General features: G+C 36.5%; 1 protein-coding gene across 1 annotated transcript; it reads left to right on the forward strand.

Annotated features, from left to right (window-relative positions):
• Positions 1 to 18,851, forward strand: ipo13a (importin 13a). The gene is made up of 21 exons (XM_048164843.1): positions 1 to 217; positions 3,325 to 3,450; positions 3,542 to 4,158; positions 7,387 to 7,527; positions 7,680 to 7,821; positions 7,935 to 8,101; positions 9,909 to 10,029; positions 10,138 to 10,285; positions 10,565 to 10,746; positions 10,847 to 10,873; positions 11,232 to 11,366; positions 12,632 to 12,772; positions 12,903 to 12,983; positions 13,053 to 13,190; positions 13,287 to 13,383; positions 15,286 to 15,338; positions 15,581 to 15,647; positions 15,726 to 15,784; positions 15,988 to 16,077; positions 17,839 to 18,020; positions 18,118 to 18,851. The coding sequence occupies exons 1-21, from the start codon at positions 170 to 172 to the stop codon at positions 18,212 to 18,214; spliced, it is 2,859 nt and encodes a 952-aa protein (XP_048020800.1). The 5' UTR covers positions 1 to 169; the 3' UTR covers positions 18,215 to 18,851.
• Positions 18,852 to 19,147: the final 296 nt, after the last annotated feature.

Genomic DNA, 19,147 nt, shown 5'->3' on the forward strand with positions numbered 1-19,147 from the left:
TGCGACCCACGTGTGTGCTGGTGGACCATCCTGTTAGAGCTGCCCCCCGCGCGCGCGCACAAACACACACATGACCTGACGAGACTCCACAAACACCCCCTCAAAAAAGTACCACTGAATACTGGCCGTCACAGAGCACAAGAATAGGATATAAGGAACCTAATTGAGAATGGAGTCAGTGAATGCAGAGGAGTTCACAGTGGAGGCGGTGGAGAGGGTGAGTAGACTGTAGCTACTGTATGGCCAAACTGACTCACAGAAACACAATAACATGTCAGTCACTCAACCAATTTGTGTATGAGACTAGTAACATATTCCTTATAACATTTCACATAAATGTTATATAAAAGTAAAAGGGAAACTGTTACCTATTAGTTTAGATGGTCACCATTTGGACACTGCAGAACTCTTTTGTCACTGCTTAAAACATCATATTTTAACAACAGTTATTTTTGTGCCTAAATCTAGTTTTTCACTTTGCAAAAAACTATTTGCATTTTGCACTTAAGGGTGTGAATTATTCCTAACACTTGAGTTTAAAGGTATGTGTGATAACCATACATTTTAGTAAGCAGCACAAGATGTAAATCAAAACTGCCAGAGTTTGGAGATATAAAATCTGAGGCTAGAGCAAATTCAATAGAAGTAGATTTCATCAGCTCCATTCAGGGCTGATGGTAAGCTGTAGCTTTTGGTTTGGGGAATGCTGTCCCTGAGGCCTCTATTCCTTCATATTCCCATAATTCCACTAACAGTCGAGCAAAGCCACACGTTTGTATTTGTTTGTTCTTATGCGGTTCGGGACAATATAGGAATGGAAGTGGAAAGTAACTTGATATTCTCTGTAAGCTGTTCTAGTCTAATAATAACTGTCAGCATGTGGGGGATTTGGTGGCTGGTTGGTTTATATTATGCTTCTCCATTGTGTCCTGTGATTTCAGTTGCATCTTATCTATGCACTCAATACACACTTTTAGGGGAAAGAATATGGTAATATCACCTACCGGTCAAAAGTTTAGAATCATTAAGGCTTTTTTTGTTTTATGTTTTTGAAAAAGTCTCCTATGTTCACAAAGGCTGCATTTATTTGATCAAAAATACAGTAAAAACAGAAATATTGTGCAATGTTATTAGTGTAATTAAATATAAATGTTTTGATTTAAATTTGATTTCAATATATCTTCAAATTAAAATTTAATTTTAAGCATCATTCCTCCAGTCTTCGTTGTCACATGATCCTTCAGAAATCATTCTAATATGATGTTTTGCTGTTCAAGAAACATTTCTTATTATTATCAATGTTGAAATCAGTTGTGCCGATAAATATTTTTTTGAAACACTACCATTCAAAAGTTTGGGCTATTTTTTTTTTTTTAAACAAATACTTTTATTCATCAAGGGTGTGTTAAATTGTGACAGGAAACACTTTTATAATGTTACAAAAAAGGATTTCTATTAAAATAATAAATGCTATTCATCAGTGAATTCTGAAAAAAAAATCATTGTTTTCACATACACATAAAAAAATAACAGCAAAAACTGTGACACTGTAGACTGAAGTAATGGCTGCTGAAATTTACCAATAAATGCAACCTTGATGAGAAATATAATTTTTTTTTAAACATTATAAATGTCTGTCACTTTTTGTCAATTTAGTGCGTCCTCGCTGAAAAAAAATAGTAATTCATTTCTTTAAAAAAAACTTGCCCCAAATGTTTGAATGGTAGTGTATCACAGTTTCCACAAAAATATTAAGCAGCAAAAACTTAAATTTCTTGCGAAGCAAGATGGTAATTTGTAGAAAATGGTAGTAAATAGTAATATTTAGCAAATAGTAATATGTCACAGTATCACTGCTGATCAAATAAATGCAGTCTTTGTGAGCATAAGATACTTCGATCAAAAAAATTAAAGGTGCCGTAGAACATCTTTTTAAAAGATGTAATATAAGTCTAAGGTGTCCCCTGAATGTGTCTGTGAAGTTTCAGCTCAAAATACCCCATAGATTTTTTTTTTTATAAATTTTTTTAACTGCCTATTTTGGGGGCATCATTAAATATGCGCCAATTCAGGCTGCACGGCCCCTTTAAATTCTCCTGCTCCCCGCCCACGGAGCTCGCGCTTGCCTTAACCAGCATAAACAAAGTTCACACAGCTAATTTAACCCTCAAAATGGATCTTTACAAAGTGTTCGTCATGCAGCATGTCTAATCGCGTAAGTACAGTATTTATTTGGATGTTTACATTTGATTCTGAATGAGTTTGAGGCTATGCTCCGTGGCTAAAGCTAACATTACACACTGTTGGAGAGATTTATAAAGAATGAAATTGTGTTTATGAATTATACAGACTGCAAAATTCATTTCAAAAATGAAAATAGCGACGGCTCTTGTCTCCGTGAATACAGTAAGAAACGATGGTAACTTTAACCACATTTAACAGTACATTAGCAACATGCTAACGAAACTTTTAGAAAGACAATTTACAAATATCACTAAAAATATCATGATATCATGGATCATGTCAGTTATTATTGCTCCATCTGCCATTTTTGCTGTTGTCCTTGCTTGCTTACCTAGTCTGATAATTCAGCTGTGCACAGATCCAGACGTCCTGCCCTTGTCTAATGCCTTGAACATGGGCTGACATATGCAAATATTGGGGGCGTGCATATTAATGATCCCGAATGTTACGTAACAGTCGGTGTTATGTTGAGATTCGCCTGTTCGTCGGAGGTCTTTTAAACAAATGAGATAAGAAGGAGGAAACAATGGAGTTTGATACTCACTGTATGTCATTTCCATGTACTGAACTCTTGTTATTCAACTATGCCAAGGTAAATTCACTTTTTAATTCTAGGGCACCTTTAAAAAAATCTTAATGAATCCAAACTTTTGACTGGTGTTATATTGTATATACAGTCAAACCAAAAATTATTCAGACATTTTTTGAAATTTTGGATATATTTTTACTAGTGGGTGCAGGACACTATAGTTCATTTATGAGGATAGCAAAATAAAGTAAACTGTGACATATTATACGCAAAAATTCTTCATACAGTGGACTACCAGTAAAATTGATAAAAATTTGGAACCAAAATTTATTCAGACACTTTGACCTGACCATGTTTTTCTTAAGTGTTATCTGACATAATTAAGATTATTTTTTTCTGACACAGTTTAACTCTGAGATCTTGTCATATTTTATTACCATTTTTTTAAACTTAGTGAATAAACTGTAATAATGAATGAAATGTTCAAGGTGTCTGAATAAATTTTGGTTTGACTGTATATATTAGAAGCAATCTTTCCTGGTGTTCTTTAGGCTCTTCAGCAGCTCTACTATGATCCTGATATGGACAAGAAGAATGTGGCCCAGAAGTGGCTCACACAAGCCCAGGCATCACCAGAAGCATGGCACTTCTGCTGGGCTTTGCTCCAGCCAGACAAAGTAAGCAGTAGGGGAGACTAAGGCACACTTTAAAATGTATGAATTTCATTGCATTAGATTTGTAGTTCTTATTTATTCTGTTTTACATTAGGTTCCTGAGATCCAGTTCTTTGGGGCAAGCACATTACATGCTAAAATCTCCCGCCATTGGTCCGACCTCCCGACTGGCCAATTAGACTCCCTTCGCTCGCAGCTCATCGCCCAGGTTGGCCAGTTTGCATCCGGGCCCAAGATGGTGCTGACGAGACTCTGTGTTGCTCTGGCCTCTTTGGTCCTTCACATCTTACCCGAAACATGGCCAACCGCAGTACCAGATCTTCTGTGTGCCTTCCAGACAGGGGAGGGTGTGACAGAGGCTGACGGTCAGGCCCGATGCCTCGTGCTTCTAGAAATCCTCGCCGTTCTGCCCGAGGAGCTTCAGAGCAGCAGGATCACGGCCTCTCGACGTTCCCAGCTCAGAAGCGCTCTGGCTGTGGAGTGGAGCTCCATCTGCTCCCTGCTCCAGCAGTTACTGCAGCGGGCTGATGCACCCTGTGGGGTCAGAGAGCGGGTGATGAGGTGTGTGTCCTCTTGGCTCACGCTGGACATCACTTTAAAAGACAGCGAGGGGCTGCTACAGAGCTGCTTTGCCCACCTTAAGGAATCTGAGCTCTTTGACATGGCTGTAGAAACCATCGTCAACATCATCTCACAGCCTGATTGTCAGAGGTGAGATACACCATTATAACAGAGAATATAATGTCAAAACAAGCACTATTTCCTGTCACTCATTATAGTAATAGTTCTGAGTATAGTTTCACTCTATATCATGTTAACCGTTTCCTTTCTCGTGTCACGTTATTGTACTATTAAGCTATTTTAAATGTTCCTAATTCTGTTTTGGAGGTCTCCTACAATATGTTTACATTCATCCAAGGTCAAAAAAAACTTTAATTTTCTCATAATATACATTGCACATCACCTCATTTCTCATAGAGTCTGAAAATGGTTTGCTTGAAGATTCAGTCTCTCTAAACCCCTCCTTACTGAGAGCCTTCTCTGCTCTTATTGGTCAGATGGCCCAGTCTGTTGTGATTGGTCTACCGCTTACAGCACATGATGGAAGCCAAACGCCCATAACCATATATGAATTTCAGCTCCTCATCCTTGTGAAGTGCTTGCAAAGTGGATTCACAGTGATGAAAACAGCGTCTGAACTTCAGTGTATGAGGGCATAATAGGTGTACTTTAAGATTTATATATTTAAATTTCACATAAAATTTCCATCCATTTGGATTATGCAGTTTTAACATAAACAAACTGGTGTATATGTGTCAGTAATACATAAATGAAACAGGTCAGTTTTCACAATTAATAGCTGATTTGATTGAAATATGATTATTTAAATAAAATCAAATAGATGCAAATAGTTAATAATTATCTATGCCATGATTTTTTAAAGGTGCCATAGAACGTTTTTTTAAAAGATGTAATATAAGTCTAAGGTGTCCCCTGAATGTGTCTGTGAAGTTTCAGCTCAAAATACCCCATAGATTTTTTTTTTATTAATTTTTTTTTAACTGCCTATTTTGGGGCATCAATAAATATGCACCGATTCAGGCTGCGGCCCCTTTAAATTCTCGTGCTCCCCGCCCCTGGAGCTCGCGCTTGCCTTAAACAGCATAAACAAAGTTCACACAGCTAATATAACCCTCAAAATGGATCTTTACAAAGTGTTCATCATGCAGCATGTCTAATTGCGTAAGTATGGTATTTATTTGGATGTTTACATTTGGTTATGAATGAGTTTGATAGTGCTCCGTGGCTAAGGGCTAATGCTACACTGTTGGAGAGATTTATAAAGAATGAAGTTGTGTTTATGAATTATACAGACTGCAAGTGTTTAAAAAATTTAAATAATGACAGTCTTGTCTCCGTGAATACAGTAAGAAATGATGGTAACTTTAACCACATTTAACAGTACATTAGCAACATGCTAACGAAACTTTTAGAAAGACAATTTACAAATATCACTAAAAATATCACGATATCATGGATCATGTCAGTTATTATCGCTCCATCTGCCATTTTTCGCTATTGTCCTTGCTTGCTTACCTAGTCTGATGATTCAGCTGTGCACAGATCCATACGTTAATACTGGCTGCCCTTGTCTAATGCCTTGAACATGGGCTGGCATATGCAAATATTGGGGGCGTACATATTAATGATCCCGACTGTTACGTAACAGTCGGTGTTATGTTGAGATTCGCCTGTTCTTCTGAGGTCTTTTAAACAAATGAGATTTATATAAGAAGGAGGAAACAATGGAGTTTGAGACTCACTGTATGTCATTTCCATGTACTGAACTCTTGTTATTTAACTATGCCAAGGTAAATTACATTTTTAATTCTAGGGCACCTTTAAGTGTAGAAATCTTACCCGTTTAATTTATGTATGACTCACAAATATGCATCACATTAAGTTCTATACAAATGGATAGTGTTTATGGACAGTACACTGAAAAAATGGTAACCTAAAAATGGTAACATCTAAATTTATTTTAATTAAGTAAAATTTTTTATTTAATATCTCTTAATCAACTTAAATACATCAATGTATGGGATAAATCATGCAGAAATACTCTTTAAGGTAACAAATACCATTTTATAGTGTTTGTTTATTACGAGAAATTTTGAAGTGAAGTGACATGAAGGCCAAGTATTGCAACCCATACTTGGAATTTGTCCTCTGGATTTAACCCATCCAAGTTAGTGCACACACATTAGGAGCAGTGCGTAGTGAACACACACACAGCAAACTGTGGACACACACACCTGGAGCAGTGAGCAGCCATTTGCTGCGGCGCCTGGGGAGTGATTGGGGCTTAGGTGCTTTGTTCAAGAGCACCTCAGTCGTTTCCTACTGGTATTGAGAATTGAACTCACAACCTTCGGTTTACAAGTCTGATTCTCTAACCATTAGGCCATGACATTTATCAATTTACAAGGTAAAAATTGATAGATAACTGAATAACCATATTAATTTTACATTATTTGAAAGAAATTCTGAGTTGTGTTTGCCAGTGCATCTAGCTGCCATAATGTTGTCGATCTATCTCTATATGATTGTTAGGGTATTCTGTTTGGTTTATAGGATGTCACTATGAAGTTGCTAGGGTGTTCTGGATATTTTAGGGTGTTGTAGGTGGTTACAATGGTGTTGCTAGGTAGTTATTGCATCTGTTCTTCTAATATAGCATGCCACCATATGATCCCTTTTCTAGAAATACATTATTTTAGTTATTGTATTTTGATTACAATATATAATACTTTATTGAAGCCTGTGTATGTAATGCATATTAATACAATTTAGATGTAATGTATATGAAAATGAACTCGTATTCAAACTCTGAAACCGATAATCTGATAATCATTTTCATATTAAGGAAAAAAATTAAAAAATAGCAGATGTTATAAATCTACCTCTCTATACTACTTTGTTACTGAATAAAGAAAATTAAATAAACAAACAAAAAAAAAACAGTAAAAGCTACATTAATATTTCACAGTCTGATAATATTCAGTATGAAAGATTCATGAGATTCATATTCCTTTAGAAATGTGCTATAGAAAAAAATATTCAAATAACATCCCTGCAGAGCTGAGAATCTTAAAACCAATGGTTTTAAATTATTAGTTGGTATTTAGTTTGTGTTTGCATTTTTAAAGAAATTAACAAATTTTATGCATAAACAGAACAATTAAATATTCAATATTGGCTGCTAATTTGAGGGAAAAAATGTGTGATTATATGATCTGATTAAATTGTCCCCTACACAAGGAAACTAACCATCACTTGAAACTAATTGTCAATCAAGTCTATTTCCTTCAAACCCCCAGTGCACAGAAGGTTGACCATAAAAATTCATTATTACTCTGTGTGTTTGTTCATGTGGAGGTTTGCAGACAGTCTGCTGAAGGTTGTTCCTCAGGTTCTGGGTCTTCAGGAGCAGCTAAAGAAGGCGGTGCAGGATGGAGACATGGAGACGTCTCATGGAATCTGTCGCATTGCTGTAGCTCTGGGAGAAACACATTGCAGGTTGGACATAATGATTTATATGCATCATTAATCTCCCATTATTAAAAGTCTAATATGACCTCAGATGGCCTGGGCCTATTTGAGAAGGCCAATTCATCATTTGACTGCCCTTGTCTGTTTGATGAAACCTTTTTCCCCTTTCAACTTCCCAGGACTCTTCTGGAGCAGGTGGATCACTGGCAGGGCTTTCAGGCTCTAGTGAGCATGATTATGTCCTGCACTGGTTCACCTGGACATTACCCTGTGGATGAGACCTCCAGCTCTCTCACACTCACATTCTGGTACACCCTACAGGTACAGGTCCACCCAGAAACATCAATCAAGTGTGGTGCCAACTGGTATTGCATTGACTTGAGCAGATATGAGGTTTTGAATGCTGGTGGTGTCGTTTCGGCTGCTTGTTTCAGGATGAGATTACGTCATTGGATGCTGAGAGGCAGACACTCTATCTACAAATCTACAGACCTGTGTACTTCCAGCTGGTGGATGTTCTGCTGCAGAAGGCCTGTTTTCCCAGAGATGAGGACTACGCCACATGGTCCGCAGATGATAAAGAGCAGTTCAGGACCTACAGGTTAAACTAGATTTTTAAGAAGGAAGTTATATAACAGCACAATTCAAAAAGCACAATTATTATAATTATTTTCCTTTAAAAAAGCAAAAATCAGGGTTGCAGTGAGACAATTGAAGTGAATGGGGCCAATTGGTACAACCTGAATTCCGGAAATGTTGGGACATTTTTTAAATTTGAATAAAGAGAAAACTAAAAGGCTTTCAAATCACATGAGCCAATATTTTATTCACAATAGAACATAGATAACATAACAAATGTTTAAAATGAGAAAATTTACACTTTTATCCACTAAATTAGCTCATATCAAATTTGATGCCTGCTACAGGTCTCAAAAAAGTTGGCACAGGGGCAACAAATGGCTGAAAAAGCAAGAAATTTTGAAAAGATTCAGCTAGGAGAACATCTAGCAACTAATTAAGTTAATTTATATCAGGTCTGTAACATGATAAGCTATAAAAGGGATGTCTTAGAGAGGCAGAGTCTCTCAGAAGTAAAGATGGGCAGAGCTGTGAAAGAGTGTGTAAAAAGATTGTGGAAAACTTTAAAAACAATGTTCCTCAATGTCAAATTGCAAAGACTTTGCAAATCTCATCATTTACAGTGCATAACATCATCAAAAGTTTCAGAGAAACTTGACAAATCTCTGTGCGTAAGGGACAAGGCCGAAGACCTTTATTGGATGCCTGTGAGGAGGGAGACCTTCCAGCTTCTCTGATGGTATAGGAGGTGCATAAGTGCATACGGTATGGGCAGCTGGCATGTTTTGGAAGGCACTATGAATGCTGAAAGGTATATAAATGTTTGAGAGCAACATATGCTCCCCTCCAGACGATGTATATTTCAGGGAAGGCCTTGTGTATTTCAGCAGGACAATGCAAAACCACATACTGCAGCTATTACAACAGCATGGCTTCGTCATAGAAGAGTCTGGTGCTGAATTGGCAGTCAAGATCTTTCACCTATAGAGAAAAATACGTCAAAGACGACCACGAACTCTTCAGCAGCTGGAAACCTATATCAGGCAAGAATGGGACCAAATTCCAACACCAAAACTCCAGAAACTCATAAAACCTTGATGCCCAGATATCTTCAAACAGTTTTGAAAAGGAGAGGAGATGCTACACCATGGTAAACATGCCCCCGTCCCAACTATTTTGAGACCTGAAGCAGGCATCAAATTTGAAATGAGCTCATTTTGTACATAAAATTGTAAAATTTCTCAGTTTGAACATTTGTTATGTTATCTATGTTCTATTGTGAATAAAATATTGGCTCATGTGATTTGAAAGTCTTTTAGTTTTCATTTTATTCAAATTTAAAAACGTCCCAACATTTCTGTAAATTTTAAAATGCTCACTGTTTCAATAGTTTATCCACAAGACAAGCGGTTAGTCATTTTTTACACCAAAATCATGTTGACATGTATATAAACAATATCATGTTAACATGATTTTAGTGTAAAAATGACTTGACTTAACTCAAATCAGATAAGTTTTAAAAGAAGAATTATTGTAAGTGCTTTCATAAAATTATGATCTTCACATTTCTGCTTTGAAATCCTCCAAAAATTGCCTCCATTTACTTCCATTATAAGTTCCTCTTCATAAGATGTTTTTTAGATAGGAAAAGGTTTAATACTTAAAATCAGGATTGTGTTCACTGATGCCCTGGAAAACACCATTAAATATTTCAAATCAGTCTGCTTACAGTTTTTCTGGATTGCTAAAACACTATAACTGATTCAGTTGTTCATTTATTTTTAATTTGCATGATAATGCAATAATAAGCATGTTTAATTGGATCTCAGGGTTGACATCTCTGATACTCTGATGTATGTGTATGAGCTGCTGGGTCCAGAGCTTCTCAGAAACCTGTATGATAAACTAGGCACACTGCTGACGGACACTACACGCCTCTCCTCATGGCAAGTCAGTCCTAATGTTACACTAATGTCTTATAAATATGGTGTATATATAATATAAATGTCATGTATTATAATGAACAATATCTCTGTTATCTCCCTCTCTCCCGTGGAGGATATAGAGGCTCTGCTGTTTGGTTTTCAATCCATTGCTGAGACAGTAGATGTCAGTTACTCAGATGTCATTCCAGGACTGATCGGTCTGATTCCTCTGATCACTGCAAACAACATCCAGCTGGCTGAGACCATCATGTTCACCATAGGTCATTTATAAACATTAGTATTCTTCAGATATAACCTTCAGAATAAAAACAAATGGTAATAAAATGGCTGTGAAAAATATCTGCATCATTTTGTTTTAGTAGTTGCTTTCAATAATTAAATGATCATTAAACTACAGCAATAAAAACATATGGATTGTTTTTTTTTTTCAGCAAATAATAATAATTATTTCTTTTGTTGTTATTTTTGCCATTATACAGTATTTGTGAAAGTTATTTGTAGGGTTGAAAGTAACTGACTTCTGTCATTGTTTCTTGTAGGCTCTTTGGCTGAGTGGTTGGCCGATCATTCGCTCATGTTGGCGAGTGTCCTTCCTGTGGTCTTGCATGGTCTGTCCAACCCAGATCTGTCCGTGTCTTGTGTCTCAGCTCTGAAGAGAATCTGCAGAGAGTGTCGGCATCACCTCCACCTTCACGCCAGTGACATCATGGCCGTCTCACAGGTTTTAAAAAAACTTTTGCCTAGAAGTACCACTGTTGTTGTACCAAACCAGTGTCAGTGAGTAATGTACTAAATTCACTGTGGTGTTTTCGGTCTCTCAGGCGGTGCTTGTCAAAGAGATCCATAAAGTAAGTCCAAGCCATGTGTGTTTGATTAGTTTTGGTTGGCTGATATATAGATTTCATTCAACCCATATTTAAAAGATTGCTATGGTCGGTCATAAACAGCCACGGTGTGACTTTTTTTATAACCACTTTAGACTCATGGAAGTCTAGTTTTGTTTTTTCTGTGGTTCTTCAGATTGCATATCTAAAAAAATGTACCAAGCTTTTACTCTACTCAGATTGGGAAAATCATTGAAATTGGTTAAAAGTGGCCAAAAAGCTTATAAGGATTACCAGATCTTTAGCTATCTTTAGTTAAATCTTTATCGTGCTTAATTAATAGTTATATGACAGTAAGACTGACAGTAAGTCTTCTGTACAGAGCCCGCAGTGCATGTGGATAATGCAGGCGCTGGGTTTCCTGCTCTCAGCCCTGCCCAGTGAAGAGATTCTGGGGAAGCTGCTCTCTCTGGTCACCCCCCACATCCAGCAGCTGGAGAAACTGGCCAATGAGCTGGTGAGGTGCAATAATGTCTGTGTATGCTTAATTCAAATACTATTAGAGTAATCCGAAACCTGAAGAGAAAATGTATTTGTATAGAACAATATAAATATAGTTACAAAGAAGTTTTATAGTTAACTTTAAACCAACATGTCGCTCCAAACCTGTATGACTGAGTTTGGTGGAACACAAAAGAAGATATTTTGAAAAATATCCATTCAGTTAAAGGTCCCGTTCTTCGTGATCCCATGTTTCAAACTTTAGTTAGTGTGTAATGTTGTTGTTAGAGTATAAATAAAATCTGTAAAATTTTAAAGCTCAAAGTTCAATGCCAAGCGAGATATTTTATTTAACAGAAGTCGCCTACATCGAACGGCCAGTTTGGACTACATCCCTCTACTTCCTTCTTTAATGACGTCACTAAAACAGTTTTTTGACTAACCTCCGCCCACAGGAATACACAAGAGTTGCGTTTGTAGAGTGTGTTTGTCGCCATGTCGTCAAAACGCTGTTATTTTCATCCCGCAGTCCAATCACCGGGTCTGATTCCGGCTCAAATTGATAGGGTAAAATTAAAGACATGTTTACAATAACACTGAGCGCGTGCATCTCCACGTTATGGTAAGAGGCGTGACCTTTCCGGGCAAGATGCGCTAAACTGCTGTCGAATCACAACACAGGAACCGCTGGCACAATCAGAACTCGTTACGTATTTCTGAAGGAGGGACTTCATAGAACAAGGAAGTCATCAGCCCGTTTTTATGACAGTGGAAACAGCGGTATACAGATAAGTAAATTATGTGAAAAATACTGTGTTTTTTTACACGCGAAACATGAACACATGTTATATTGCACACTATAAACACAATCAAAGCTTCAAAAAACCACGAAAAACGGGACCTTTAAAGACAATGGTGTCCACCAGTGTTGTTTTGTATCGACAACACGAACCAAACTCTCCCAGGCCTCAGCTACAAATACACAGTGTTTGAGGGCTGGTCAAAGGGCTGGCATTATGCAAATTTGTTACAAACCTATGTAGGTTTGTGTAGGAAATAAGACTGACAACTCTGACAACTCTTTTCAGGCAGTTCAGAATTGATTCTTTCTTTTGAGAGACACTAACTCCATTATGTGCACTTTGATCTTTGAAACTTTGCAGACCTTTTACATTTACAAAAAAACAATATAACACAATATCCAACATTTATTTAACATTTATAAAACAGACCAAACTGTTTGCTTTTCTCAGTATTTTTCCTCTTTTACCTTTGATGCAGCCCAGCCCTGCTAATAAGATTCCTACTGTCCACATCCTTGGCCTGCTGTCGAATCTATTCTCTACATTTGACCTGAATAAGCAAAGTGAAAGATTGGAAGTGATGAGGCCTGTTCAAACACAGCCACACAACAACAACCCGGTATGACAAATATCAAGGCTCAAACTCCAATCAGTTTTGTTCATTAGCAAGCGTGTTTGAATCAAACAGACCTGTAAAATGAACAATCAACAGTACGTGTCGTTTGACAGCTGTTCTGGTCATTTCTCAGGTGGTGGTTGTGCTGCAGCAGGCCTTCCCTTTAATCCAGACTGTTCTCAACAAGTGGCTGAATGAACCTGAGGTGTTAGAGGTAAGTTTAGGTAAACGTGTTTGTATGTTCAGCGTATGAAAGATTCACTTTTCTCTCTCCTCAACTCAGGCGGTGTGTGCTGTCTTTGAGAAATCACTGAAGACCCTTATCCATGACTTTGCACCACTGGTGTCCCAGCTCTGTGAGCTCATTGGTCAGATGTTTGGCGCTTACCCACAATCCTCGGCTTTAGACCTTGCACGACAAGTAAAGACACGGTCTACTTCATAAAACAAACATTTTTGTGTTTGCTTGATAAGTTGAGTGTCATAATGTGTTTATGCCTTTCACGTTTCCCTCCAGTTAGTTCACATTTTTGGCTGTGAGAAGGATCATCTTTCTCCAATTACTTCCCTTTTAGAGCTGATTACCAACATCACCATGTCCATTTTTCAGCTAGGTAAGAGATTAGAATGAGTCACTATCAACATATCAACAATAAGTTCTATTGAGGTCTGTATTTAAAGTGACCAATCCATAGATTGCTGCAGTGATGACAATTTTTTGTACACCAATCCGGAAGTTAGCATCAACCTGGTTTCCTTGACAAAAACCCAGAAGGATTTTTCCATTGACTTTTGGATTATTGCAGAAAATAAGCTCTGTGACCAACAAAAGTTTATTAAGATAATCCTCACAAATAAACACAACGGCTGCATCTGAAATCGCATACTTCCGTACTTTACAGTAGAAAAACAGTATGTGACAAGAGTAATACAGTATTCACAGAACTCATAAAAGAGTAGGCAAAAAGTACCCAGATGACCTACTTCCAGTGAGATTTTGAAACGTGCATCCAATGCTCACTTCACTATCCCATGAGGCCATGGCAGAGGATTTGTGAATGCCAGTGAAATGAAGCAACTGACACTGGTAGGTCACATAAAAATGACAACATGATGAATGTAGTATGACCACGTTACATTCATACTACACACATTCATACTGTATAAAAAATAGCAAAATAATTAATTATTCAAAACAAGTACTTAATTTTGGACACAGCCAAGTTTTGTGAATTTTAAAGCCTAAATAATCATCAGAAGTAAAAAAACAGTAGTAAAACACAAAGTAAACGTAAATTTAAAAGTTAAACGTAGGCTATAAACAAACTACATGACTTCAACGTCACCATTACTAAGCTTCCGACAAACCTCTATTGCTTTCTTTCTTCTGTGGAACATAAAAGTGTTTGAAAAAGTGTTATTTTTTTCTTACAATAAAAAATAATAAAAGCCAGTGTTGTTTTGGACCATCTAAACATACTTCAGAATATTTTGTTTTGTGTTCCACAGAAGAAATAAAGTCATACAGGTTTGGAATGACATGAGGGTAAGTAAATGATGACAGAATTTACATTTTTGGGGCAAGCTATTCAATTCACATTTATTTGTATAGCGCGTTTCACGATACATATCGTTTCAAAGCAGCTTTACAGAGAATGCAAGTCAACATTACAATTTAGAGAATGCAGTTAGCTAATAATGTAATAATTTAGGCAATTTAATTTACAATCACTGTTAGCAGTTTAATTGAAGGTAGAAGCAATGAGCTCCTGGAAATAATGAATTACATATTAACAATAATTAGGATATATAGAAATTTAGGAATGTGCATGTTGATCCAGATGTTGCATTATCTGTAGTACTAGCAGGAGTTGGCGCCGTCTTTTCAAAGGTGTTGGTCATCTGAAGTCTTCACAAGAGGCTGGATCCAAACTGAAGCTGATGTCCTCTCTAGTCACCTCGGGATGGGTGTCCCGAGATAAAACAGAAAAGCAAATGGAGAATAATTAGCGTAGCTGCTGTTCATTACATTAAGCAAAGATAGTCATGTGCAATTGATACGATATGAGATGCATTATGTGAATGCTTGGCTAAAGAGATGCATCTTTAATCTAGATTTAAACTGGGTGAGGGAGTCTGAGCCCCTAACATTATCAGGAAGGCTATTCCAGAGTTTAGGAGCCAAATGTGAAAACGCTCTCCCTATCTATCCATTCAAAGCTATATTAAGTATCTTTTACCACTATAAAAATGTTCTACCCCTAAAGAAATGAATATTACATTTGACAAATATTATTAAAATGTTGTACATGACTAGCCAATAAAAAGCTTGGTGGCTGCCATGTTGAGATCACATGACCAGCATTTTACTCACTTTATCTCAGTAATCAAACACTTGTTGGCTAGTGAAACAAATGAAAGAATACCATCAACATGAAGACTTTGCACAATTTTACAATTACTGTTTTTAACGTTTGACTTATAGTCATTCTAACCATATGGAAATGTTGTTGTAGGCTCCAGAAATCATCCAGATGTGGTGGAGTCATTTATGCAGCTTCATGCTCAGGTCTGTGGTTGTTTATTTTTGCCTTAGTCTTCAGACTTTAGACACTAGTGTACATATTTGCATAGATTAAATATTTTACATACATTTTCATTGTTCAAAATGACCTTTAAAAAAAAAAGACCACTTAAAGAGTTTTTCCATGTTTCTTTTTAGGGTTGTTTAACTTTCCATGTTTCCTTTTCCTTTTTAGGCCTGTTTTTTATTTTATTTTTTTTATAAGATTTTCTCTGATGTCTTTGCAGGTTTTGAGAAGAAAGCCAGACCTTTATCTTTCAGACCATCTTGATATCAAAGCTGTGTTCTACTGTGGTGAGTGTCACTTCAGCAAGCTCATTATCAATGCTCAACATTTATTTATTTATCCATTAACTGTCTATGTGTATGTAGGAATCTTGTCATTCAAATTCCCTGAAACTCCAACACTGAAAGCAACCTGTCTGCTATTTGTAAGTACAGAACAACACGTTTAACATGTTCCAAGAAGCAGTTCATCTTCACAGAGAGCTTTAGTGGAACATACAGCCCAAATGCTAGTGCTTGTACTTTAATAAACTGTTTCTTTATCATTAGTACTTGTAATATTAGTGACCCTGCACCACAGAAACTTGAGTGGAGTATTTATTAACCAGACTGAGCTCTCTTGACACAGACGGAGATGATCTCTCATTGTGAGGATGTTCCTGCAGTAAGGGAGGTGCTACAGGATGACGGCAAGCTTCTTCTTCAGACCCTACTAGAGGTCAGATATTTCTGCATGTTTCCATCGGCAATTCAGTCATATAGAAATCAGTGGTTTTGGACAGGCTCTCTGTGCATTAGTGGTTGGGATTTCTCACTCTTTCTGCAGGTTACATCATTACACCAGTAGCTGACAGGTGACCTTTATGACTGAGTCAATGAATCATTCATTCGACTGGTTCAATCACACTGATTCACTTAGTATGGTAACAAGACTCTCCATATGAGTGAGTCATTGAATCTTTCACTCAATTTGTTCAAATAAAACTGATTCAATCCAGAGTTCTTTACTGGCATGTTTACATACAATATTGCCAAAGCATTACACAAAAAACAAGTAATGACAAGAAAAATGCAAAAACAAATAACAAAAAATAGCAGTAACATTAGTTAACTACATTAGTTAACTAACAATGAACAATACTATATCATATAAAATAATACATAGATATTTATCAAGACATTATGAATGAAAGAAATACTATAATATATGTACAATTATGGTCTTTGTTTATGCAGTTGGTTAAGGGTGTGCAAATGAAAAATGAATTGAAAATTAATTCATTCAGGAGCAAATTAAGTGACTGTGTTTATGAGTCATAGAATCATTCGCTCAACCTTTTCATTCAAACACACTTGATTCATTTATTTTAAAGAAAATAAATCACTGTTTTTATGAGTGAGTCATTTAATCACTAAAGCAATTCGTTCAAAAACACTGATTAATTCAGGAGCAAATGAAGTGAATGTCTTTTATGAGTGAGTCATTGAATCATTCATTTAACCTATTTGTGCAATCACACTGATTCACTTAGTATGGAAACAAGTAATTGTCTTTATGAGAGGGTCATTGAATTTTTCACTTATTCATCTCATTTCATTTCAGCTCATTCATTCAAAAACACAATAAGTGACTAGCTGTATCCTAAATCGCATATTTCCCTAGTAAGCGAAAAACAGTGTGTGAAAAAAAGCACGTCCGAATTCACAGAACTCATAAAAGAGTAAGCAAAAAGTACCCGGATGACCTTCTGCTTCCGGCGAGATTCTGAAGTGTGCATACGATGGACACTTTACTATCCCAGGAGGCCATGGCAGAGGATTTGTGAAAGGCAGTGAAGTGACGCAACTGACACTTCTAGGTCACATGACAGTGACAACATGCGAATGTTGTATGTAGGTCTACACAAATTCATACTATATAGAACATTTATCAGTCACAAAGTGCAGTATTTACTTATGTGATTTCGGACGCAGCCACTGTGTTTATGAGCGAGTCATTGAATCATTCACTAAGCTAATTTGTTAAAAAAAATGCTGATTAATTAAGGAATGAAACACAACCACTGTGTTGCTCAAAGACCAGAAAACTTTTTTAAACTATTTTCATTGGCAGCCAAAAAATATCTAAAATGCATGTTACTCAATATAAACCTGTTTATTGAACTGTTTTATACAAGCAATATCATACTCACCAGCTAGTTTATCCAAATTGAATTTAAAAGTATTTGTCCTGCAGTCAATTCCTGTTTTTAAGTGTTTTGGAAACTAAGTTATGGCTGTTTTTTTATTTTTATTTTAATGATTAATTTAATAATTTATTCCAGTGTTAAGAAAGTGTAAACACTGAACCTTATACAAACAGATGGAAGTGCTTTGGGAACAAGTACCTCATATGGAAAGTTACATAGGAATATGTAGCCATAAAATACTGCATACATTGTATAGCGCATGTAAGGACCTATTTCATTGTCCAACACAGGCTATTGGGGGTCAGAGTCCAAGCAGTCTGGCTGAGCACTACGCGGAGGTCTTGTTCTCACTGAGTCGTAACTGTCCCAGTGTTCTGTCTCTGTGGCTCAGAGAGGCTCTTCTGCCCCCTGGCTTCCCCAGCTCACATCTCACCGCTGAGCACAAAGAACACTTCTGCCAGCAGATCCTCAGGTAGGGCCATGACATTAGCATTAGCACCAGAACACCAGACAGTCAGGCACTTTCTAAACATTTAATATTAATTTCTTCTGTTTAACTATTCGCACAGGGAACAAGCGAGTAAGCGACGGATGAAGGACATTGTGAAAGAGTTTGCTCTGTTGAGTCGGGGACTAGAAGGGAGTGAGTACGCAGCGAGCTACTAAACACTCTCCATGCAAGACCCAGAATGGATCTCAAGTCATCATTGCTTTAGTATTGTGGGGTCACTCTTTTGAATACAATCAAGCCACACTGTCAACAAGTTATGATTGAAAAAGCAATCTGAATGATTGAAATAATTAGATATGATTTTGGTTTTTTGTAATACTGTCAGATCACCTGTAAACATCACAACAGCACTGACTTCACTGCAACAAAAAATATATATATCGCTATTTTTATGCAAGTCTTATATTATTTTATATTATCTAATTAGCTTAATTTTAAAGATGTTCAGATCATTTTAATTTTTTAAGAATTTATTAATGATGATTGTTCCAGTTCTGCAGAAATCTGTGGAGCTTTGCAGGCTGTTGCTGTGTGAGCTTGATCAGTTTTCACTGAAACTTTAAAACTTTAAATCTTGAATAAATCACTACATATTTACACTACAAAAGTTCAAAGGTTTGTGTGGGGCAATATTTTTTATGCTGACCAAATCTACATTTATTTGATCAAAATACAGTTAAAACATGAAATATTATTAAAATCTAAAATAACCGTTTTCTGTTTGAATATATTTTAAAATTTATTGCCTTGATGACAAAGCTGAATTTTCAGCATCATTACTCCAGTCTTCAGTGTCACATGATCCTTCAGAAATCATTCTAATTTGCTGCTCACAAAACATTTGTGCTGCTTAATTTTTTTTGTGGAAACTGACATTTTTTTTCAGGATTCGTTAATGAAATTTATTTGAGATAAAAATCTTTTGTAACATTATAAATGTCTTTACTGTCACTTTTGATCAATTTAATGCCTCTTTGCTGAAAAGTACTAATTTCTTTAAAAAGATATATATATTTTTTTTACTGACCCCAAACTTTTTGAACAGTAGTGTACATACAGTATTGCTAGGCATACAGTAAATATATTAT

The sequence above is a fragment of the Megalobrama amblycephala genome, linkage group LG17, assembly GCF_018812025.1.
Source record: "Megalobrama amblycephala isolate DHTTF-2021 linkage group LG17, ASM1881202v1, whole genome shotgun sequence".
In the NCBI taxonomy this organism is placed as follows: Eukaryota; Metazoa; Chordata; class Actinopteri; order Cypriniformes; family Xenocyprididae; genus Megalobrama; species Megalobrama amblycephala.

Bases quoted from the DNA above. Each gene is read 5' to 3' on its own strand.
- ipo13a (XM_048164843.1), top strand. From the start codon at position 170: ATGGAGTCAGTGAATGCAGAGGAGTTCACAGTGGAGGCGGTGGAGAGG. The intron at 4,159-7,386 runs GTGAGATACACC...GTTCATGTGGAG, and splicing joins TCACAGCCTGATTGTCAGAG to GTTTGCAGACAGTCTGCTGA. The intron at 7,528-7,679 runs GTTGGACATAAT...TCAACTTCCCAG, and splicing joins CTGGGAGAAACACATTGCAG to GACTCTTCTGGAGCAGGTGG.